The sequence below is a fragment of the Onychostoma macrolepis genome, chromosome 18, assembly GCF_012432095.1.
Source record: "Onychostoma macrolepis isolate SWU-2019 chromosome 18, ASM1243209v1, whole genome shotgun sequence".
In the NCBI taxonomy this organism is placed as follows: domain Eukaryota; kingdom Metazoa; phylum Chordata; class Actinopteri; order Cypriniformes; family Cyprinidae; genus Onychostoma; species Onychostoma macrolepis.
In genome coordinates, this window is record NC_081172.1 from 3031533 (window position 1) to 3057361 (window position 25829).

General features: G+C 34.5%; 1 protein-coding gene across 3 annotated transcripts in view; it reads right to left on the minus strand.

Annotated features, from left to right (window-relative positions):
* Window positions 1-25829, minus strand: part of LOC131524160 (F-BAR and double SH3 domains protein 2) — an 82526-nt gene that overhangs the window by 12285 nt on the left and 44412 nt on the right. The window contains exons 4-13 of one of the 3 annotated variants that reach the window (XM_058750957.1): window positions 24259-24338; window positions 23114-23258; window positions 22882-23015; window positions 19675-19729; window positions 19375-19503; window positions 11496-11618; window positions 10838-10933; window positions 8350-8424; window positions 4327-4443; window positions 2974-3078 (exon numbers count right to left, since the gene is read on the minus strand). In XM_058750957.1, coding sequence (XP_058606940.1) covers window positions 2974-3078; window positions 4327-4443; window positions 8350-8424; window positions 10838-10933; window positions 11496-11618; window positions 19375-19503; window positions 19675-19729; window positions 22882-23015; window positions 23114-23258; window positions 24259-24338 — 1059 coding nt within the window. Of the gene's footprint in view, window positions 1-2973; window positions 3079-4326; window positions 4444-8340; window positions 8425-10837; window positions 10934-11495; window positions 11619-19374; window positions 19504-19674; window positions 19730-22881; window positions 23016-23113; window positions 23259-24258; window positions 24339-25829 lie in introns of all 3 variants that reach the window. The other 2 variants (XM_058750955.1, XM_058750958.1) reach the window with 2 other exon arrangements.

Consider the following 25829-nt stretch of genomic DNA (forward strand, 5'->3'; position numbering starts at 1 on the left):
AAGATTAAGTTGAAGTACTAAAATGATTCAAATGAAAACTAAAACAAAAATAAACAAAAGCTAGATAGACATTAAAAACCCCAAAGCTAACAGAACTGACATAAGTGACTAAAAAAGTACAAATACAATAAAAAGAAAAAGAAAAAAAAAAGCTAATTTAAAATAAATGAAACAAAGAAAACAGCTTACTTGTACTGTAATTTTCAAGCAACAAATAAGTTGTCCATACAAAAATGTGAAATCATGCCTTGGCAATGAACTGAATTAAATAAGTTGAAATACTTAGGGGGGATTAAGGGGGGATTAAGCTAAACAAATATAACACCACATTCATAAAAAAGACAAAACCCCAAATCTTAAAACTAAAATTAAAATCTATAATTCAAAATACTAATAATACTATATTAATATCAAAATATTACTAAAATAACACTGGCTCAGTCCAGGTTTACCAAACTCACTTTCAAAATACAATTTTGCAATGAAATTGAGTGCTGAAAACTGAAGGGTGTCAGATTGACTATAAAACAAACGGTGTATGAATGAATGTAGCTTTAAAACAGGCCTGACAGCCGTAGATTCTACTGCTGAATGAGAGCACAAAGCTGAAGTCTTTTAAAAGACAAATTAGCGTCAGACAGAGAAAAACAAAGAAGATAAAACTGTTGGGAACGCGAGTGTCCCGTCCCGTCACTGGCGCTCAGTAATGTCTAGGGTAGCTGTGCTCATTAGACGGGCGAGGCGTCCGATCTCTGAGGATCCTACAGCTGTCCACCAGCTTCAGCGTTTCTCATTATCAGCCAAACTTTCTGAAGACTCATCACTTTCAATTTAGACAACAAACAGCTCTCAGAAGCCATTTCTGTGTGGACTCCCTCAGTCTTTCATTTCGGTGTAATTCTGACGAGACAAGAAATTTCTAAGGAAATAATTAAAACCCAATTATACTTTTAATATTTGTTGAGGAGTAAACACGGATTCCTCTGGCACACTGCCTGGTGCCAAATAACAGCTTAACATTTCCAAATGCAACTTTATGTTTCATTCCTTATTCTGTTTGTTGTGTTGTTGCTGGTTGTCCATTAGTTCTTAATGGGGTTATTAAATATTTAATGATCTGTAAGAACTAATGGAGAAATAGTTTGGCTTCAAGCATTCTGAGTTCAAAAGGAAAAACAAAGATGGTGTTTTATATACATATTTAGTCCATTCTCTGTAATTACTTAAATGTCAAAAATGTCAATTCTGTCATCATTTGCTCACTCTCGTATTGTTCCAAACCCATATGACTTTCTAAAGAGGAATTTGCACTTATGCATATTCAAATTTGGTGGGATTTTATCAGTTACAAGACATGCAAGAACATGACAAACCAGATAAAATGGCAAGCTTGAATGCATGCATGCACAAAACCTGAGAGCAACGCTGGAGAGCATTATTTCCATGGATTAAAACATTAATTTTCAAGCTATTGCAGGACGTACGAAGATTCAGAACATAGCACACTTTAATGGTTCATTTATTGCTCTTGGCCATTAAATTATTGTTAACTTAAATTTATTTATTTCAATTAGTTACCAAGGCAGCATTTCTAATTTTTCATTAAAAAAAATTATTAACGTAACTTGCAGAAAACTTATAATATTTCAGCTCTTACAGGAAAATTTGTAATAGTTCAAGTCGAAGTACTAAATTACTAAGACTGAAATAAAATAAATTAAAGCCAAAACGCAACAGTTAAAATACAAACAAATAAAAATAAAGTACAAAATTTTACAACTTAAACCAAAATTACAATGAAAAAGGATAAAAATACAAACTAATTCAAAATAAAAATAGATAGAAATAAGTTGAAGTACTAAAATGACTGAAACAAAAATTAATTTAAGCTAAACCAAAATAATAATAAAAAAACTAATAAAAATGACAAAACGCAAGAAAAAAGCAAATTAATAGATAGATTGTCCTGTTCATATAGCTAACATTTACTGTAGCATTCAAGCAGTTACCTATGACAAACTAGTTGTCCATTATAGTCCAGCGTTGTTAATGTTCACTAAAACTATTAAAAATGTTTGCATTAATGGAAATACAGCTGAAATAAAATAAAAGAATATAGCATTTTTTATGGCTCATTCATCTCTTAATCATTGTATGGCTACAGTGCATGGAAAAGCCATTCAAATTATTCACAGAATACCTTCAAGGAATAATGAAGTCATATGGGTTTGGACCCACCTGAGGGTGATTCAACTACCACACAATTGTCATTTTTGGATGAACAGTTCCTTTAACATATAATCTATAAGAGAGGTCAGAGGCAAGGCCAGCAGAGGGCGCCTCGACTGCTGGATTCATGTGGAAAGACACGGCAGGACATCTTAGAGGAGACACATTGATCAGACAAAGAGACTGACAGCCTGTCTCTGAACGGATCGATAGAGAGGAAAGGGAAATGCATGCATTACAGAAAGACAGAGAGAGACATTTGGGACATTATTACTAAGTACTTCTGCCTTGTTTGGTCTCATAAAAACAAATGAAATGCTCCTCAAATAAATGCACTATATAAAAGTATTCTTTGCAAACATACACGTGTTTACAGCGCAAGTAAATACAGACTGATGCCATCAAGCTCCAAAAATGGTAATCTACATAGTAAAAAATTAGTTTTTGTAGTTGAAGTGCATTTACAAGAAAACACTACTTTAAAATTGCATGCAATAAATTTCATTCAATATCAATTTCTGAGTGAAAAATTGATTCTACATCAGTTTTTTTTTTTTGACTTACGCACTATATTCCAAGCCTTCTGAAGCGATATGATGCATTATCCAAGGAAAAGACAAAAATAAAAGCTATAACTCATCTCCAGTCCACTCTTTTACTGTAGGGCAAAAAGCAGCGTGAACATCCTGCTAAACTTCTCCTTTTGTGTTCCTCGGAATAACATGATGAGCATCATTACGTCACCTCTGCTTTGCGCATGTTCTCCTTGGCCTCCTCTATTCGGAATTCCAGCTCATTCCGGCTCTGTTCCGTGGGCGGAGTCCCGAGTGTCTCGCATTCCTCTAGAGCCTGCCATAAAAACAAATTACCGTTAATCAGCTCAATTCAATTAGCTCATCAAGCAACTAACCTAAGAAAAAACAGCATCAGACCACATTTCCTGCTGCTAATCTAACAAATCGCACAGTACACGCATAACGTTTAACGCAGTGATTCACATTCCTGAATCATGACCAGACTTTCCCCTCAATCTCACAAAACATTTTCAGAAACGACAAGGTCATATTTTACCTCAGAATCAAAAGGAAAAGGAAGACACTTTACAATTTTAGTAAACTAATAGACTTTTTCATGATTGCTAAGCACATTTCTCTTCCAAATTATTTGGTACATTTTAAAGAAAGTATACACCATGGTAGTATCTGTTCTACCACTTTTATTTTGATTTTTAAATATAATAATATTGCAATACAAACATTTTGTATAATATTGTACTGCAAGAATTTGGGGCTGGAACTCACTTTAAAATAAAATAAAATAAAATAAAATAAAATAAAATAAAATAAAATAAAATAAAATAAAATAAAATAAAATAAAATAAAATAAAATAAAATAAAATAAAATAAAATAAAATAAAATAAAATAAAATAAAATAAAATAAAATAAAATAAAATAAAATAATAAAGTTCACTAAAATAGTAAAAAAGATTAATTTCTTTTAATTTTGTGGAATTATGTGACCTGGATGGATTTTGAGATTAAACCTCCTGTGAAACAGGTTATGTCTTAGTCATCTGTAATTAAATTAATTTGCAAAAATCCTCAAAAGTAAAATATCCAGAATTTAGGGCTGGATCTCACAGAATTGTCATGAAAATAGAATAATATTGCAATACAAATAATATTGTATAATACTATACTGCAACATGCTTTATTGTAGATAAAAAAAACTGTATAAATAACATGCAACAAACAATCACCACTGAGAATAACGCAAACGACAAAAATAAATAAATTGGGGGTAAAAATCTTCAAATGTAAAATTTCCAGATTTAGGGTTAATTTCATTTTTTTTTTGTCTTTTATATTTGTGGATTCATGTGACATGGACATGATTGTGAAATAATTTGTAATGACGTCTCATAATTTGTAATCAATTACTATAAAATTACTATTCTATATTACTATAAAATGATTAATTTGCATCTCGATACTTACAGAAGATTTTTAAGTGTTTAAGTGTGTGTGTTGCTGAAGTTTGTAGTAGATGTAGTTTTGGAGTGTAAATGCGTGTGTATGGCATCCAGCGCCTCTCACCCGTTTGTAATGGATGATGTTTTTGTGTTCGCGAGCCACACGTGTGGCCCATTTCCTCGCTTCTTTGTTGAGACTGTGTTCTTCGGTGGTTCCTGTCTCCGATTCCAGCTGTCGACTCTGAGAGAGAGAGAGAGAGAGAGAGAGAGAGAGACACACACACACACACACAGAGAGAACTGGTTACCACAGCAACACACACCTGCCGGAATCACAGGTCTGAGATCAGCCTCATTACATTCACAATTAAAAACACAAAAGCACAGACCCAGAAAAGTGCTGAGAACATTTCAACATCTCTGATATCAGACCTGAAGCACACGAGGATTCGTTAATCAACTCACTATTAACCAAACTTCTTGGATTAGCAGAGGTTTAGTGGAAAAAGACGGTTATCAAACGACAGGTCTGAGGATTGCTGGATTCTTCTGTCTAATGATAAGGGATGCAATGCAACATACATCATTTTTTAGGAGGCGAGATGAGGCTCATTGTGAAACGTGCATGTACAGGAAAATCTAATGAACTCATATTTCATTTCAGGTTGTTACAAAGTCTTTTCAAATCTCAAGTCTGTCTCTTTCTCAGCATCATTCCAGCTGTCATTCACTAATTATCCATCTCTCCAATGCATTTATCTCTGAGCTTAAACACCTGAAAACAATATGCATTTAGGCAAGTCTCTTAGGAGTGCGAGAAAAAACATCAACAGGAATCTTTGCTGATCAGTTTATCAGTGTACATTAGCGTTCAAAAGTTTGTTTTTGCTCTCTCTTTTGTTCCTTAAGGATGCATTAATATAATCAAAAGTGACAGTAAAGACATTTATAATGTTACAAACGATTTATATTTCAAATAAATGCTGTTCTTTTGAACTTTCTTCTGATCAGAAAATCCAAAAAAAAAAAGAAAAAAAAAAAAGTATGAGCTTCCAAAAATAAAAATGAAGCAGCACAACTGTTTTCAGCATTGATGATGATAATCAGAGATGTTTCTTGAGCAGCAAATCAGCATATTAGAATGACTTCTAAAGGATCATGTGACACTGAAGACTGGAGTAATGATGCTGAAAATTCAGATTTGATCACAGCAATAAATTACATTTTAACATATATTACAGTTGAAAACAGATTTTAAATTGTAATAATATTTCAAATTTTTTAATCAAATAAATGCAGCCTTGGTGAGCATAAGAGACTTCTTTCAAAAATATTAACAAATTTTGAACAACCCCAAACTTCTTCAACAATCTCTTTTATTTTTCATTGCCTTGATGAATAAACCCCACCCTACATATTCCTTTGGTTGAATATTGCATTTCACTCACAAAAATGTCACAACTTTATAAAAATAAAATGGGTTGCAATGCCAAATTCATGTTAACTTTAAACACTGCAGTATATTAAACATTAAACATTAAATCAAAATACTTGTGGTTTTCTTGTCATCTATACACATTTTACTCTTGAAGTTGACTAAACAAACATTGGAATGTATGTGTATTTTAATAAAATACTACTGAGCATTTTTCTAAATAACAAAAAGCCCTTTAATCTGACCTGTCTCATATTCATCTTCCAATAGAAAATTGCCACCATATTCTGCCCAATTCTATAAGAACAACACATGCAAATGACAGTATCCTGTGATATGAGTGGCAGTATTGCTGACTCTGCATCCTTGCGTGTGTGAATATTTGAGTCTGACGGCACTGATCAATACAAACTCAATCAGAGCACTTTAACACAAGCGTCTTCACCCGAAATTGCCACATCAATCTGATGTCTACACTAGTCTCGGCTGACAAGCGTTTCTCGAAAGGAAAAAAAAAATGCATCCAAACATCGCTCTCCTTTTTTCTGTCTTCCTGTTTTTCCTTTCGGTGTGACCTTAAGCAGATGCGGCGTATGTGTTTGAGGCATGCTGGGTTGCCCGAGTCTGCTGGGAAACACATGACAGTCTGCAGGGTCTCCATCTGGATCAGAGGCGCTTGTGAAGGCCTAATCAATCCCATGTGTCTCTGCTTCAAACTCTGAGACATGCTTTCTGGGAGAGCGTGATGGAATGCGTACGGCTTTGACGCTTTCTGCATGTTTGTATAATGGAAAATATTGTGTGTGTTTGTTTGCACTGTTGATCAATCCCAGCAACTGTCTCTGCGAGCATTAGATGTGTCAGGGTCTTTCAACAGCTGAGGATTCGACAAGCAGAATTCAGTGTTACAGTGTAAAAGCCACTTTTATGTAGAATTGTTTCTTCCTGAAGTCTAACGATATTTTACTAGTACGTAAACGATATAAACAGCAAATATACCCTTTAGAAAAGCATGACTGACCAATCAGAATCGAGTATCAGTGATCATTCTTATTCGAAAGATGAAGTGTGTAATTTGAATGGGATGTATACCTCGAATCAACCATAATTAAAGATACATTTCTAGCAATATTTATTAATATTAACTTATATATATATAGATTAATTAACTGTGCGTAAATTTAACAAAGCAGATTTACAGAAATGATTTAAATTTTGATAAAATGATAAAAATTAATTTGACTAAATATAAATAACTATTAATATTTATTAATGACTTAATTATATATATATATATATATATATATATATATATATACACACACACATATAAATTACTATTAATAATCATTAACAAATACATAATATTAATATCTGCATTTATGTAAAGCTGCTTTACACACACACACACACACACATATATATATATATATATATATATATATATATATATATATATATATATATATATATATATATATACATATATATATATATATATATATATATATATATATACATATATATATATATATATATATAAACATAAAAAATATATATATACACACATATACATACATATATATATACATACATATATATATTATATATTAGGTGGCACGGTACACAGATGTCACGGTTCGGTATGTACCTCGGTTCGGGGTCACGGATCGATATGATTTCGGTACAACGGGGGGAAAAAATCTACTTCTTTCTACAGTTTCTTTTCATTTATTTTGAACAGACAGTAGTGCAAATTACAATTTCTTCCATCTAGATGTGAAAATACTAAATATTATTGCATGTTATATATATATAAAATCTGTTTTGTTTTCATTGTGAGTGTACACAAATAAAAGCAGACCTTTATACAGTGATTATTAATAAGACAATAAGTGTTTACAGTTGATTCTGCTGGTATAAGGGAACAGTTGAAGTGATCGCGCCGGAGAGCACGCGCGCACACACACACACACACAAAACACATCAGTTCCAGCATTGCTGACTTGACAGCGCAGTTGGTACTTTATCAAAATAAAATACAGTGAGCCAAACATCAGCGCGCGCGCCTCTATGTCACCGTTGGAACGCGACTGAAGTACAAAGCCTATCATTTACATAATAAATAATAGTTTAGCATTCAGATATGTTACATCGCAAATATGGAAATATTATGGAATATTTGGATTTGTGCCGAATGAGAGAGGTAGGATACATGAGCACAAAGCCCCATTTCGCAAACAGTTGAGTGCGCAAGCCTTTAAAGTATACTCCCTTGTCAGTCTGTATTCTGTATTCTATATGCCTGTATTCGTCGTAAGGCCTCATGCACCAAACCGAGACGCCCGTACCGTGACGGTTCGGGACGAATACATGTACCGTGCCACCCCTAATATATATATAAAATTTACTTATATATTATATGATATAAATTCTGCACTGCTGGTGGCAAACTATCTGCTATTGGTCAGACAAACAGAAAGTATTGCCCTACAGTCAAACCATTGGCTGAACCAATTGGGCTGCTAGCGGTGCAAACATTATACACTTCATGTCTAAAATGAACAAAAAATAATAATTATTTCCATGACGAAATTTCCACAAGTGCACAGGCTAATGTCAGCATGCAAAGAACAACAACAACAACAAGTTGATGATGGCTGCACGAGACTGATGCATGATGGGAAATAAAGTCCAACATACAGTGTATACCTGCGCCAGAGTCATTCTCATCACACTGACCGCCGATGGCTCAATGTCCACCAACTGCTGCACAGAGCTCAGAGTCTGAGCCAGAGAGGAGGAAAGATGGGCACACACACAACACACACATCACACACGCGCGCACACGCACGCACACACACACGCGCATCACACACACGTGGTGGGGTTAAGAGAGGGTTAGAAACAGACTGTTAGAGGACAGAAAAACAGGGTTAGAAACAGCAAAGCAGTCAGAAAGATGTTCAGAGATGTTAACGCTAGCAAACACAATACATACTAACTACCAGAGCCGTGAGAGAGGACAATCACACCACAGGATTCAACACTGAACTACAGGAAGATGGAAGGAAGAGAGAGAAAGATAAAGAGCGTTGTGGAGTGTTTGATAGTGATTCAATTCTGATTGATTCATTGCTTTTAATAATTTAATTGATTAAGCTTATTTAGTCAACTAATCAATTTTAAAGCAAAACTGTGACCATTCCAGCAGTTAGTCAAAAACACTGAAGGAATCTGAAGATGGAAGATGAAAATTTGATTTAAGTTAATTAACACTACTTCATTAAGTAATATATAAAGTAGCATGTTAAGTATTTTATGATTCACACAAAATAAAGTAAAGAGAATCTGCCATATTTTCTTTTTTTCATTTAGCAGACACGATCCAAAATGACTTACAAAGCAACAAATCTTAAGGATGCAATAACATGAGAACAATAAAACTGTAGAAACTGTGTGAAACAGAACAGATTAAAACAAGGAGGAATTTATTAGAGTGAAAGCAAAGAAAACATTTTTTTAATTCTTTTATTTTATATTTTTTTATATAATGATTTTATTAAAATATAATAATGAAGGTACTAAAATGAAATTCACACTAAAACGCATTACTAAGCCAATTCCAATACCTTTATTTGAATATATTTAAATTATAGTTAAAAATAGTATAGTAACAATTCATCGATCAGATCATTAATTTTAGTGACAGTTATGAAAACTCTACAGCTAATTAATATAATTTAATAAAATATGCTAATTTATCAAAATATATAAATAAAAACAACAACTCACAAACAATACTGAGAAAAGCCCTTCAAAATAGCCTTAACACATTATTATGACAGACCTGTAAACCGTGAACAAGCATTAAACTTACATTAAAAACGGAACTTTTTACATTAAAAAAATGGCTTTAGAAGTCAAAATAATTCAATTTCATATTAACAGATGTTCTGGTGTAGATTTAATTGAGCAGTCTGGATTGATCACGGACTCACACAAACACGATTCTCATTTAAGCGGTACTTTCGAGCTTGAATTGCTCTGACGGAAGGATAATTTTTTATTACCAAGTTTATGTATATGTCGTTGGGCACTGTATTAAATCAGCCTGTTAAAATGTAATCAAGTTAGTTGTTAGCACACTAAAGTGAAATCAAAGTTTCAAACAGGATAGAAGAACGCAGACAGATACAAAGTGGAACGCTATGGCATGAGAACACGAACTAAATATCAAACACACTTGAGCCGAACTGAAGCATAACGAGAGAACGCTCACAAAACGAGTGGTGATTAAAGCCTGAGACGACGAGAGTTTAAACAGCGGGACGTTTCTTCATCACCACAGGAACAAGAAATTCTGTTCCCAGAGACTCGGATGCGTCAGGCTAAAAATAGAAGGTGATGATGACATTTTTTCTGCACAGTTGTGGGTTAAGTGTTGATGACGTTGTTAACGCTGAATAAAACGGAAACGTTTGAACACAATTTAAACCTTTAAATAGGGAGAACAACAGAGAGAAGACCAAGACAAGAAGAGAGAGCGCTGATACGCTAAATAATGAAACCAACAAACCAACCAAAAAAAAAAAAAGATGATGTTTATGTGAAAACTGGAGGTAGATTCCCTGCCATAACATGGTTTAAACTAAATAAAATGAAATTTGGGACGACAGAGAATCGATAAATATATGACTAAAACACATTTTTTTGTAAACATACACAACTGTTCAAAGGTTCAGGGTTGGTAAGATTTTTTTAATGAAGTCTCTTTACTTTTAAAATACAGTAAAAACAGGAAATATTGTTAGAATTTAAAATATTTATTTTCAACTGTAATACAACTCAAAATGTAATTTATTTCTGTGATTAAAGATGAATTTTCAGCATCATTACTCCAGTCTTCAGTGTCACATGATCTTCAGAAATCATTCTAATATGCTGATTTGCTGCTCAAGAAACATTTCTGATTATTATCAATGTTGAAAACAGTTGTGCTGCTTCATATTTTTTGTGGAAACTATGATACATTGTATTTTTCAGGATTCTTTGATGAATAGAAAGTTGAAACTGTAACATGACATGACTGTCTTTACAGTCACTTTTGATCTATTTAATGCATCCCAAACCTTTTGAACAGTAGTGCATGGCTCCTTGATTGCAGTGCAGTTCATAAACATGCATGCGTGAAACTCACCGTATCGCTATCGCTGGGCTGGAACTGGAAGTCTTGTGCTTTGTGAAACACTGGGTTCTCCTGCAGGAACAGCTGCTGGTTGAAGTCCTGCATCACCTGGAGATAAAAATAAAAATTAACAAACATATCAAGATGACGCAAGTGTATCTGACATGCAAAAATGTTCCTTTAAAGGGAGTTCGAACACGATAGTAGATATTTTGAAACACATCTCAGTGCTTTTTGTGCACATAATAAATGTTAACATTCTGCAAAATAGCTTTCATGTTCTGCAGAAGAAAGAATGTCGTACAGGTTTGGAATGACATAAGGATGAGTAAATGATGACAGAATGCTCATTTTTACGTGAACTTTCCCTTTAAGAGCTTGTGCAAGAAAGATCCTTGCGTAACTCTCTCTCTCTGTCTCACACACACACGCGTCACAATAGTGGTATGTAAAATTAGGCCCCCTTGGGCAGTGAAATAGTGCTCAGACAGATGTGTTTGTCAGTGCGGTGGAGGAATGATATGTGTGTGTGTGTGTGTGTGTGTGTGTGTGAGGGGATTTCTTCATAGGGGAGCCGATAATGAGGCGCTGGCAGAGGGAATCTATTTCTGGGAATGAAGAGGGAAATTGAAAGAGTGATGAAACTAAGAAAGGAGAGAGAGAGACTCACTCGACTGGACTTCTCCAGCAGGAACTGGAAGGTGCTGTGGACGGCTTGAAACGCTTCCAGTTCGGTCCGACAAAAGGATATCAGATAATCCTTCACATGGTCATAGACGTTCCCCTCCAGACCCTAGAGAGAGAGACAGAGACAGATTACATACTCTGTGTTTGAACTGAAGAAATAACAAATGACCTTGTGCTTTCAGAAAGGGTCAGAGGTACCAAAGAGTGAAACGAGAATGATAGACGTACTACAACTACAGAAAGACAGAAATATAGACAAACAAACAGAACAACAACAAAAGACAGACAGAATTATGTACAAAAATAACAGAAGGGTTGACAGAACAACAGAATGACAGATATGAGGAAAAAAGTATAAACAGAATGACAGAACTATAAACAACAACAACAGAATGATAGAATGACACAGGAAGACAGAACAATAGACAGAAATATAGACAAAAACAAACAAAAAAGAATGACAGACAGAATTATGCACAAAAATGACAGAATCGGAAAAAGAATAGATAGAATGACAGATATATATATATATATATAAATAAAGACAGAACAATAGACAGAAATACAGGAAAAAAATAATAGAACAATAGAAAGAACGATAAAAAGAACAACAAAATTAGAGAATGACAGAATGAAATGACAGAGAAATAGATAACCACAGACAGAATGACATGATGGAAATATTTACTGACAAAAAGAACAACAGACGGGATGATTGAAAAATGACAGATTGAATATACAGAATAACTGAAACTATAGAAAACACTGAATGATAGATGAAATGACAGACAGATACAATAACAGAAAGAATAAATAATGGTGGAATGATGAGAAAAACAACAACAACAACAACAACAGAACTATAAAAAGCATGATAGTGAATTTAGAACAACAGAAATTAACAGAAAGATATTAAAAACAATAGACAGTATGACAGAATGATTAAATGATAGAAAAATGACCAAAACAAAACAACAGAAACAATAAAATTGAGTTAATTGAAAAGCTTTGTATGAGAGACAGAAAGAAGGACAGAACGTCCCGTCGGCCCCCTTGTGGCCAAACGAGCGTCGAACAGACGGACTGTTTTCTCTGGACTGTGTGACGCTTGGATCAGAGCAGATTGTTCAAACAGCAGCAGCTGCTGGGAAAGGTTAGCCAGTTCAGATTCCAAGGCCTCAACGTGCAAAAACAAAACTCGAAACCTCTGCTTTCCCCCTCCCTCTCTCTCTCTCTCTCTCTCTCTCTCCCGCTCCCTCCATGTTCAGCAGCACTGGGAGGGAATGTATTTTGGAAACAGGGACTTTGATTGGTACGAGTGAGCTGGAAATGACACGGACCCGACCGCGAGCCGCTCCGTCGGGTTACAGCAGGTGCCGCCGCTGTCAGGAAGCACTCGAGTGTCGTATGCGTGAGAGAGATGGAGAAAGAGAGGCTGTGCTTCCTTCTGATAGGATCATGTCTACCTCCACCCACCACACTCAAACTCCATAACACCCGTGGACAGAGAGCAACGGGACCAGCTTGCTGTGCTTTTCTAGCCTTTCAAAGTTGCAAGAGATTTTAAAGGAATATTTCAGCCAAAAAAGAATATTACACACCCTCATGCAATATGTAGATGAGTTTGTTTCTTCATCAGATTTGGAGAAATGTAGCATTTTATCACTTGCTCACCAATGGATCCTCTGCAGTGAATGGGTGCCGTCAGAATGAGAGTCCAAACAACTGATAAAAACATCACAATAATCCACACCACTCCAGTACATCAATTAACATCTTGTGAAGTGAAAAGCTGCATGTTTTTAAGGTGTTGCTAAAATACAAATTCTATAAATCACACTTCCGCCAGAGAAAAGTCCAACTTCTGCTGCCCTCTCACATCAAAATGAGACAAATCCACACAGACAAATTTGTTTAGAACTGTTTTGGCTTGTAAACGGTGCTTGATCTGTGCAGATTTCTCTCCTGATTCAGACCAAATGACTTTTTCAATGGAGAAAGCAATATTTAGTCATTTATAACAAACATGCAGCTTTTGGCTTCTCAAGATTGATGGACTGGAGTGGTGTTGATTACTTGTGAATTATTGTGATGTTTTTATCAGCTGTTTGGATTCTGACGGCACCCATTCACTGCAGAGCATCCATTGGTGAGCAAGTCATGTAATGCTACAATTCTGTCCCCAATTTTTTTGGGTGAGCTATTCCTTTAAGCTTGCTTGTTTTGTCAAGGCTGTGCATTCACAAACTCTCTGAAAACACACCCAAATGTGTCTCCATGTGTGAAAAACTATAATTCACGTGGCCCGTGGTTATGAGCACACCCGGACAAGACGGGAACACACGCATACACACACAACACAGGAAAAGACAAAGTAAACACACTCATCAGCTGAACAAACACTTCTGCTGCATAATAAATGCTTCACTTTACACCCCAATGCCTCCTGCAGGGAATTAATGAACCCCTCACCACAAACACACACACGGGAAGATTTCTCTGAGTCTATATGAACCTGTGGTGCACATTTAGCAACAGCCGTCTGCTGACTATAAATAGAGGCTATCAAAATGAATATGCAAGTTATTTTTATACATTTTTTTTATACCAAGTCTATATTGTGAGGATTGAAAGGGAAAAAAAATCTTCAACCTAAATTAAATTAAATCAAAACATTATAGTTATTTATAACGCAAGTTAATATTCAACATTACACTCTATCATTCAAAAGACTGTAAGATGTTTTGATATTTCTGAAGTCTCTTATGCTCACCAAGGCTGCATTTATTTAATTAAACATAACAGTAAAACAGTAATAATGTGAAATATTATTACAATTTCAAATAACTGTTTTCTATTTGAATATATTTTAAAATGTAATTTATTTCTGCGATACAAACTGAATTTTCAGCATCATGATCCTTCAGAAATCATTCTAATATGCTGATTTGCTGCTCAAGAAACATATCCTTTAAGCTTTCAGCAGACATGGTGTTTCTAGGGAGGCCACATTTGTTCAGAGTTCAGTAAATGTCAACTTTCTATAAAAAAAAAAAGCAGAAGTGTGACACAATGCTGGTGGTGTTTGTAGATGTCGGCTGGTTCACACACAAAAACAGGAATAAGAGTTAAGAATACACGCAAAACACACACACACACACATCTGACATAAAGCTGCTTTCACCTCTTTCCTCACATCTACAAGTACAAAACAATACAACAATGACAAACTGCGGGGAAAACCCACAGCCAATCTTGAAAGCAGAAAACCCCCTTTCTTGTTCTGAGGTGCCGTTAAACATTTAAGTCAAAATAAGGACTATAAGAGCGACTTACTCAAAACAGGATGATGATGCAATGTGAAATCAGGGTTTCTTTGCAAAAAAAAAAAGTGTTGAAACACATCATGCAATTTAGAAAGTTTGAAATTGTGTTCAGTTTAAAGAAATGATTCAAGATTTTTTATGGAAATGTGCATCAAGCTCAAAACAAAAGTTTCGGGTTTCACAAAAATATTTCTGAATCAGTTTTTTCTTCAATGTGCTTTCTTTGTAAAAAAAAAAAAAAGTGCACAATGAAACTACATGGCATAGAACACTGTAATAAAGTTTTAAAACGCTATATTTAAGAGCTGAATGCAGGTCCCATTGACTTCCATTGGAAGTGCATTACTCTGAGGAACAAGCAAAATGATTTTCTAAGGCGACTGACATTATGCAACTTAGTCTATGAGCTTAACTTGTAAATTAACCTGATATATATGTGGACCACCAAATTGAGGCTTATAAAGTAGGGGGCGCTACAGAGCAACTGCCACAGACACATGGCGAAATGAACCTGGAAACACTTATGATGAGGGAAAAAATGTGCAAGGAAAAGAAAAATTGGAGAAGACGGGGAAAAAGAAGTCCTTAAATCCGCCCTGACAGCAATGGAATATATATCTAAGAATATATCTGGAAATATGACTGATGAGACTATTCTCATTTATAATCAAGTCATAGATATAGAGCTACAGAATATTGACTGTAACCAAGGTTACGGCTCAGCCAATGGGAGATGAGGAGAAAGGTTGTGGTGGACCGGTCGTTCGGCAGCTGGTGAAGCCTGAAGCGCAGATTCTCCATCTATCAATAATTTAAACCAGATTCTCGCTCTCATTCAGACTGCATTCATATCGCATTCATATGGCTCACGGTCAGAAAAGAAGCGGGTGGAACACAGATGATGTCCTCCAGTAAGAACAGGAGGAGACTAGGAGTTCGGCTCTAAACGCAGTGGAGAAACAAAGCTAATAGTTGCGTTATGACACGTATGAGACCAGATCAAGCGGAAAAATGCAGCTTAAATGCTCGTCTGGTCTGATCAGGAGTAAAAGTGCAGAAATAAAAGAGAAAGATTTAAACAGATCAACAATCTGATACAAACTAAAAAACAAAAGGCCAGGATTATTATAGTTAACTAAAACTAAAAACTACAAATAAATTTTAACTAAAATAAAATAAAAAACCTGATGTACTAAAACACCTAAAACTGAAATAAAAATTTAAAACCTATATTGACATAGCAAAAACTGAAAAATGACAAAAACATAAAAAAAATAAAAACAAACAGAATTACTAGAACTGTAACTAAAATGAAAAAGAAAATATTGAAAAGTCCAAATATTAATAAAAAACTACAACAGTATATCAGTGATACATTAAAACATAGTAAAATAACAAAAAGTCTTCATATAGAAAATCTATAAAACCTATATAAATTACATTTTCAAATGTAAATCTTTCTAATGACATCTTACTAAATTAATTTTCCAAACAAAAAAACAAATAAAGCTGCTTAATTGTGCTTTGGATAAAAGCATCTGTCAAATGAACAAATGTAAATGCAAGCAGATACTAATACACCATAGTAATTGATGAAAAAATGACTTATTATTATTATTATATAATTATGTATTGATTAATGGTGTCTTGTATTTGTTGCTGCAAAATACATGTGACTTTTATAAGAGTGACTTTCATCATGGTTAAGGGGGGTGTAAGGTGTTTCGCTTTGTCACCTTTAAAAGTGTATCAATTTAGTTTTGTTCATCTGTTTCAATTCTCCATCACCCATGATGCCATGTGTCTTTTTAAGTCTTTTAAAAACTTCTGAAAAACATTTAATATAAAGCTTCTAATTTCTAATTTGAGAAGCATGTACTCTGATGTCAGATTTCGAAAAGTTTGCCTAAAGGGTGATGCGTATCTTTGGGGATGTGGCGGTTGTTTGGCCAGCACATTCTCCCAGATATCTGTTCCCAAAGGTCCAAGATTAAGAAAGATGTTGAAGAATTCGAGAGGGTTTTTTCACTAAATAAGGCCATGAGTGGAGCGGCTGTCAGTCTGTGGAGATGAAGCATAGATTTATACTGGCACATACATCCACTGACCCGACTGCACAGCATCAGCGGACACTCGTCATATTTCAAGGCCTGAATAATTGGATAACAATGTCTTTGCAAACGGGCTCAATGCTCAGACCGTACATGAGATTTGTTAATCTCACCCTATTTACAGTCCTAATAGATGCTTCTGGTTTTACTGTGAATGATTCAGTGCACATTATTCAAAAGGGGGAAAACAATTGTCTTCATCTCTTTCATCGAAGTGTAATAACCTGCTCCACCTCTGAAAGGAATTTCCTTTTTGGCTGACATCACTAAAAGGTCATGGTTTGGTTGGTTAAGCACAGCTCTGTTAACACCTGCTTGTGTACTCTAAACTACACCATCTGGCTCTATTAATGGAGGTGTGCATTCTGACAAAAATATAAATCATAAATATTTCATTATATTAAACTAAATGTTTTATCCATCCATCCAATGCAAAATGGACTTGTATTTTCACAGCTCATCAAGATACTATAAGAGTTTTTTTTTTTTTTCATATTTTGAATTAGTTTTTATTTTTATATTTTAAAGTTAAGATTTTAGTAATTTGTTGTGTGTTTGTCATTTTTAACTAGATTTTTTGTATATGTCTATATCTATATAACTATTTTCATTTCAGTTTTAATTTTTGTCATTTTAGTACATCGAGTTAAACTAAATGAGAAAATGAGAAATGTTGCCAACTAGCTGAACAAATAATTATATATAAAAATAATACACACACACACACTTATTATACTTAATATATATTTTATTTTATTTCAGTTAACTTTTATATTATTTCCAAGATGAGAAATGATTTTTTTTACGGTTTTAGTTTAGTTAACTATAATAACCCTGATGGTCACTAACAAAGCATTTGTTCCTGGACTATATTTGTATTTAGAAATAAAACGGTCTGTGAATGCCATTTCACATTGTTGTCATTAAGTAAAGGTAGAAGTTTCGTGAGTAGCACCAGATACAGATTAAGATTAAATCAAGGTTTATCTAATAATTCTGTTGTACCAACATTTAAACTTTGTTTAAAAATAAGCAGACTTACATTTAAGCCATCAGTTTGATCCTGGTTTTAATTTACAAGTTTACTTTAAAACTCTGATTTAAATCTCAGTTATGGATTAACTTTAAACTTACAGGTTAAAAGGAAATGGAATTGAAACACAATTGCTGTTTAATTACAATAACGAATCAATCATGGCAGTCAAAATAACTCGTTTTAAACTTGATTTGTTCATCTGTGTTTAAAATTAAGTGGTGCAACACAGCTCAAATTAAAATAAACCAATATCAATAAATCTTTGATTTAGTCTAAATTATGGTTAATTAATGTATGGTTAATGCAATCCCACCCTTGTTCTCTGAGCTGCGATAAAGTCCCATGAGCGTGGATGCACTGTGGACACATACCAGACGTGCTTCAATGTTCTAGCCAACTTCTGTCTATTACACGCACAGCCAGATATGCTGGACCACAAACACCAAACATTCAGTTACGTAATCGGCCATTACAAGCATTTAACATCTGCACAAGAAAGACACCGTAATACCGTCTCCAGTCAGCCAGTGTGTTTACATGCACAACATGATACACAATAACTACCACAAGTCAGCTTATTACAAATACCTGAGGAGATTTAATCACTTTTCTCAGTTTTTAAAACACAAACACAAATGCCAACACCAGGTGGTCAAGTAGTTTTTACAACTTAATGAATGCAAACACACTTAGTGACATAAGACTAGACCGCTCTTATCCAGTAAAAGAGCAGAGAAAGAAAGCATGCAGCTATTTCTCTCTGCAAAGGAGCTTTTTCCTGTGAGGAAATCTACACAGGAAGTACATAGTTTGATCTGCCCATAGATTACATCATTGTCTGACCCACTGTACTAGATTCATGCCAACACACATGACTCATGTAAATACATAACCAACAAATCAGAAATCATGAAATTTAATATTCTGTAAAATTAAGTCAAGCACTGTTAAAGTTCAACCACCATAAAAGTCCTTAAAAGGACAATTTAGACAACATTAACGCAAGTTTTTTAAATGAAGGGCTTTCATGCATTTATGATGCTAGGTTCAGAGGTCATCGCAGCAGTGTTGTTATTAACTAAAACTATTAAAATCTATTTTTGGTGTTGAAATAAAACTGAAATAATATCAAATATAAATATTAGATGAAAAATCTAAACTTAAACTTAAATAAATATATTTAAGTTGAAGTACTAAAATTAGTAAAACTAAAACTGAAAAAAAAAAAAAAATAGAAATAATAAAAAAAAAAAAAATATTAAAAATGACAAAAGCATGTAACAAAATTAAGATCAAATGATTAATAAAATATTATAAAAAATAAACACTATGATAGCATATAAATACTAAAACAACACTGCATCGCTGACTAGATATCATGGTGCTCACCTTGATGCAGTTGACCAGGTCGGTCTGATAGTAGCGGTCGTGATGTGCGTTGGCGGCCGCCAATGTGAGAAGATATTCGTTCCTCGCGTGGGTCGCTTTGGAGTTACAATCGCTCCTCTTTGCTTTCAACTGAAACACACACATAAGGTCCAAAACTTCAAGAAGTGCAAAACACAAGACTCTGGAACATCCATTTAAAGGGACAGTACATCTATAAATTACAAGTTTGTCATAATTTACACATGGTCAAGGTCATTCCAACACTGTATAATAATCAGACAGACAGACAGTGGTGTTTACCTTCACACTGGCCTTCTGTAAACTTATCCGGGACTGGAACAGACCCAGCTTCGACCTGAGAGAACACAGAGCAGGTATTATAAATCACACATATATCAGACCTGGCGGAAGGAACAGGCAGGATAAATGAAAGCCCAGATCAAAACAATCCCAGATTTGTGTCGAGGAGGAAACAGACATTATACATCAAACTAGAGTGGATCACTCCTGCAACCTGTGAAAGGAAGGAAGAGGCTTTATAAAGCTGGCATGAATCTTGCTGAGATGACTTCTTCTCTTAAAGGAACAGTTCAGCCAAAAAAAAGAATCATTTATTCACTCTCATCTTATTTCAAACCTGTATGACTTTCTGAAACATAACAGGAGATATTTTGAACAATGTGCACACTGCTCTTAACAATACAATGAAATTTCATAGAGAACATAGATCAGAAGCTCCATAAATGGAGAAAAAACATTTAAAGTTAATTATGGCTTATGCACTATATTCCACATCTTTTGACATCATTAAAAAATGAAATTGAAGTACTAAAATGAAAAATAAGAACTGAAATCAAAATAATTTTTATTTTATTTAATTTTTTATTTTATTTAGTTCTTGTTTTTCATATTATATAAATTATAATATATATATATATATATATATATATATATATATATATATATATATATATATATATATATATATATATATATATATATATATATAGCATTCGAAATAAAAGTTTGTTTACATAACATGTTTGTATACTGTGTATATTTATTATGTATATATAAATACAAACACATGCATGTATATATTTAAGAAAAATATGTTGTTTATATATTAAATATTTTTATATATAATATAAAATATAAGAACATGAGTATATAAATGTATAAACATGTAAATATTTTAAAAATATATACTTTATGCGTGTGTATTCATATATACATAAATATACACAGTACACATACATTTATTATGTAAACAAAAACTTTTATTTTGGATGCGATTAATTGTTTGACCGCACTAATATATATATACATACACACGCATACAAAAATGTACTGTATAAAAATGACAAACACATAACAACATTACTAAAACTACAATTAAAATGAAAACTGAAAATACTAAAATAATTGCTAATTCAAAATATTAATAAATACTATAATAGTACAATAATATTAAAATATCACTGCCTTCCACTGTGGCTCTCATTCAAAGAAGTTTTTTCATAGCCATCTATGTTCAAATTCGAATGCCAAAGTCATAAAAGGATGGACAAATTGCACAAACCATCAAAATGTAACTTTCTGTGTTAATGTCAGATTTACATCTGGATTCAGAGATTATGTCTACATGACAGAGCCGTATTCATTAGAGATCAGAGTTGTTTTGGGGTCCGATACAATTTGATTCATCAAGTTTGCATGAAATTAAGAACACAAGACAGATTCTGTCCCGTCTTCCTTCTACCGCTGAGAACAATAACTGATTCTAATTCAGCTTTACTGCCAGCCATGCTAAGCAGCACAACATCGATAGCCAAAATCAATAGAAGAACTGAGCGAGGAGCTCACAACACCATGCCACTGGACTCGTCTTTCACCTCTCTGTCTAATCTGGTTTTGGCAGAGGCTTTGAAATGGCAATTGTAGTGTGGGTACAAATGGCCCTTGAAGATGGGAGAGAGATGGTTGAGTGCGTTTAACAAATTCTGCATCGGGCTAATAAATTGCTTTGAACAGAGTGGGGTATTCCCTACAGGGGGCTTAAGTATCAGCCACAGAAATGCATATTTAATGAAGGCATCTCAACACAACGCCACATCTTTTATATTCTTTGGCACTTTTAATGCTTTGAGTTTGTAATTCTGAGCCTAATGTCTTTGATAAGGTGGAAAACTGCTCAGCGCAATAACATTTTAAAATTACAGTACCAAAATATGCACATTTTTCAAAGAGTAGAACATGGTGCTAGCAATGCCAAGGTCATGGGTTTGATTCCCAGGGAATGCATAAACTGATAAAGCGTACCTTGAATGCAATGTATGTCGCTTTGCATGATAGTGCCAGCCAAATACACTAATGTAAATGTAAATAAATGTAAAAGGATTTATGCTCTATTGAAAAATGAAATTAGAGTACCAAGGTATAGGCTAAATATTTTTTATAGAAAAGGCATTCCTGTAGCTCAAACAGTAAGGCACGTTTAGAGCACGTTGAGAGTAGAGCATGGTGCTAGCAATGCCAAGGTCATGGGTTTTATTCCCAGGGATTGCATGAACTGATAAAGCGTACCTTGTATATAATGTAAGTCGCTCCGCATAAAAGTGTGCCAAATGCATACATTTAAATACAAGTAAAAGGATTTACGCTCTACTGATATGCACACTTAAAAAAAAAAAAAATCATGGGTTCGATTCCCAATGTAATGTAAATATGTAAATATATGCAAAATAATTCAAGCTTTACTTAAAATAAATAAATAAAATACAATACCAAAATATGCACATTTTTATACGCAAGGCATTCCTGTAGCTCAAACAGTAGAACATGGTTCAAGCAATCCCATAGTCATAGATTTAATTCCCAGGGAACGTATGAACAGATGAAGCATACTTTAATGCAATGCATGTTGCTTTGCATAAAAGTGTTTAGCAAATACACAAATGGAAATGTAAAAAGGATTTAAGCTCTACTGAAAATGTAATTGCAATGCCAAGATATGCACATTTTAATGGAAAAGGTTCAAAAAGCTCAAACGGTAGAGAACAGTGCTTACAATGCCATGGTCATGGGTTCGATTCCCAATGTTACGTAAAATGTTTCAAGTTCTACTGAAAAATAATAAAATTACAATTCTCAGATATGCACATTTTGATGGGAAAGGCATTTCAGCAGAGCATTCCAGCAGAGCACCAAGGTCATGGGTTTGATTCCCAGGGAATGCATAAACTGATAAGGCGTAACTTGACTTTTCAAAAGGTACTAATATGCACTTTTAAAGTATTAAGATGCACCTTTAAAGTACTAATATGTATCATTTATCATGTATCATACCGCCCCAGTGACAGCTTCGTACATAATTTTTTTCTGAGAGTGTCGTGGTTATTCATTAATTAATGGAACTCAATTAATGGAAAAAGCACTTGTGAAGTGTGTGTTTCTGATCCAGGCACCTCTGGGACCGTTTGCACCTGCAATACCAGACACACTTACTTGGACTCAATGTCGGCCTTTTCCCGCACAGCCTGGGCCATCTGCTCCAGCTCAAAGTATTTCTTTTTGGACTTGGCCAGATCCTTTACTGAATCCTGGAGCTCTGCCTGGATCCGACCCAGCTGCTCAATGCACTGCGGGCGGCCGTCATGGGACAGCAGAGAAAGAGAGAGGGGATGTTAGAGAATCACATGAAGGATCGGGGCACAGGATCGAGGACCGAGGTTGGTACCTTTTTCAGCTGCTGTTCTTTGTAGAGGCGTAAAGTTTTGGCGGGGTCAGAAATCTCGTTCTTGTAGTTCTCGCAGACGTTGAGTCGAGACTGGGTCACCTGCACGGTGCCTTCAAGATAAGCCCGCCACACTCCATACACATTCCTGCAGCAGGAAAAACATGGTTACTGATTGCAAACACTATTTATGGAGTGCTATTCCCATGCAAACAATTAGACAGTTTCTGATTACATGTACAGTAAAAAAACAAAAAAAAAAACATTAGCACAGTTCCTTCGCAAACAAAACTTGGACTGCAATCAGATGGCTATTTATTCACAGGTTGTCCTTCTAAACTGGAAGTTTGCTTCACACATGGTCAGTTATGATCATAATGAACTTACTCAAGGTAAAGTAAACATTTCCTACTTGTTGCGTTATTATAGTGGTCTAAATGAAAGAAAAAAAAAAAAAGGAAAAGCATATATTTAAAAAAAAAAAAAACACTGGATAGATTGGCTCAATGTCAATGTAGTGAAGTGGCCATTTGATTTAACTCATGTAGTTCATTTCAAACAGCTATCCAAATTTTCATTACCATGCAAAGCATCAATCGTCAATCAAAAAATAAAACTACAGTAGTCATAAGATTTGGCCATTTTTAGCACAATTTCTCTTAAAGGTATAGTTCACCCAAATATGAAAATTTTGTTATTTCCTCACCGTTACATGCAAGTTGTTACAAACCTGTATGAATTTCTTTCTTCCAAAAGAGTTCCATTGTTTGTTTGTTTTTATATACTATAAAAGTCAATGGCTACCAGCAACTGTTTGGTTACCAAGATTCTTTAGTTCAGCAGTATAAAAAAAATCATACAGGTTTGGAACAACACGAGGGTAAGTAAATGATAACAAATTTTCATTTATAGCCTTTAAGATGTTGATTTAGAAGGAAAAAAACATTGACATTTGACATTTCTATTTTCGACAGTAAAATCACAATGAAATTAATCACTAGACAACTCTGAAACTTAGTTATGGCTGTGTTGTAAGATTCACGAAACAAACTATCACTGTAAAGCACCCATAGGGAAACAACAGTCGTTAAGCACCAAGATCCTTATGATTTCACCTTAAACTTGTGAAAGATGATTTTTTTATTCACCTGTAATCTGTCCTCTGGTCGTCTGGTTTGATCCCAGGCCAGTCCCTCTTCAAATACTGACTCGCCAACTTCTGCAGGGCCTGAAAAATATAAAAACAACAGAAAACAGCGTAAGATGCTTGAATGTGTTCGGTTTCTCACGCCACATCCCAATTCCGTTACTATCCAGTAGTGGAAGTATGCAAAATACAAATTAATGTATACAAAATCCTAATATATTTATAACAGTGTGCCAAAACTTGGGTAAAATTACAGAATCCCAAGAGACATTTTCAGCTGAATACAAAGCTGTATATGAATGAATCTAAAAGTTATGCATTCATAAATATTAAGCGAAAAAACTTCTTAATTTGATTGTTAATTCTTACAATCAAACAAACAGAAAACAACAAGGTCAACAAGACATTTCATGAAGTGAACGTCTGCTGTACTGTTTTGCTTGTAGTGTGCAGTGATCTGTTATTTTGTGTTTTCGAACATGAACACAAAGCAATTAACAGGCCATATGCGTGTTCTCATGACCCTGTCATCAAACGCCATTTATCATGGATTAACAGAAGCACAAACACACGACACGTTACAAAGCAACCCAAATTCCAACGACTGTGACATATGTTTGCTGTTGGCATGAAGAGCGGGGAGTTTGCACTCTCCTCTGGGAACGTGAAAGGCCTCCGCTCGAAATTACACTTCCATAACTGCACAAACGCCACCTGACATATGGTGAAACGAACAAGGCGGCCTCACTTCCTAACATGTTCTCTCTTCCGCCATATTGCAAATGGAGGAGAGAGATGGTCCTCTACGTAAGGCCGATTAGCCACTGGCTTTCGTTGTGTCCCATCCCCACCTGCCCCATTCCCAGATACCAAACGACAACGGCATCTACAATGTGTGCGGATGAGAGAATGGCATGTGTTTGTGTAAGCAGCAGGGAATGAAGCAGAAGAAAGGAGCCGTTCTCTTCGGCTGAGGGCGGCGGTGTGGCAGAGACTGGCCTCTTTCAGTCCCTCAACAGGACGCTACAGATCAGCTGGGCTGACGTCTTTTATTTTCCTTCCTCTGCATGACTCCCTCGGCGTATTAAAATAATCACTGGATGTGTTTTTCTAACACTCACATCACCGCTGGACAAACACTCACACTTAAAGTGAACAAGTCAGAATAAAAATGTCAAAGAGAAAAAATGTCTTAGTGTGCAAAAATATTAACAATATACTCAGTATGATTTTGTTGGCAATATAAACTTGAGCAACACTGAAAATCACAATGATTGCATGTCATTTTTCTACGTCTTTGGGCTAGTTTTCCAATCCTTTAAAAATAATAAAAAAAAAATCTTTCTGTGAACTATTGATGATTTGTTCAAAATTACCACATTTTCATAGATTTTAGTAAAATAGATGTAGGTAAGCACCAAAAAGTTTGTTCAATATGATTTATAAATGCTGCCGTTTAAACAAATAAAAATATATTTACAAATTATGAAATATTAAACTACGTTGTGTTCATTTAGTCATTTAGAAAAATACTTTTGATTATGTCCTTTGATCATCCCCAAAAACAAAACA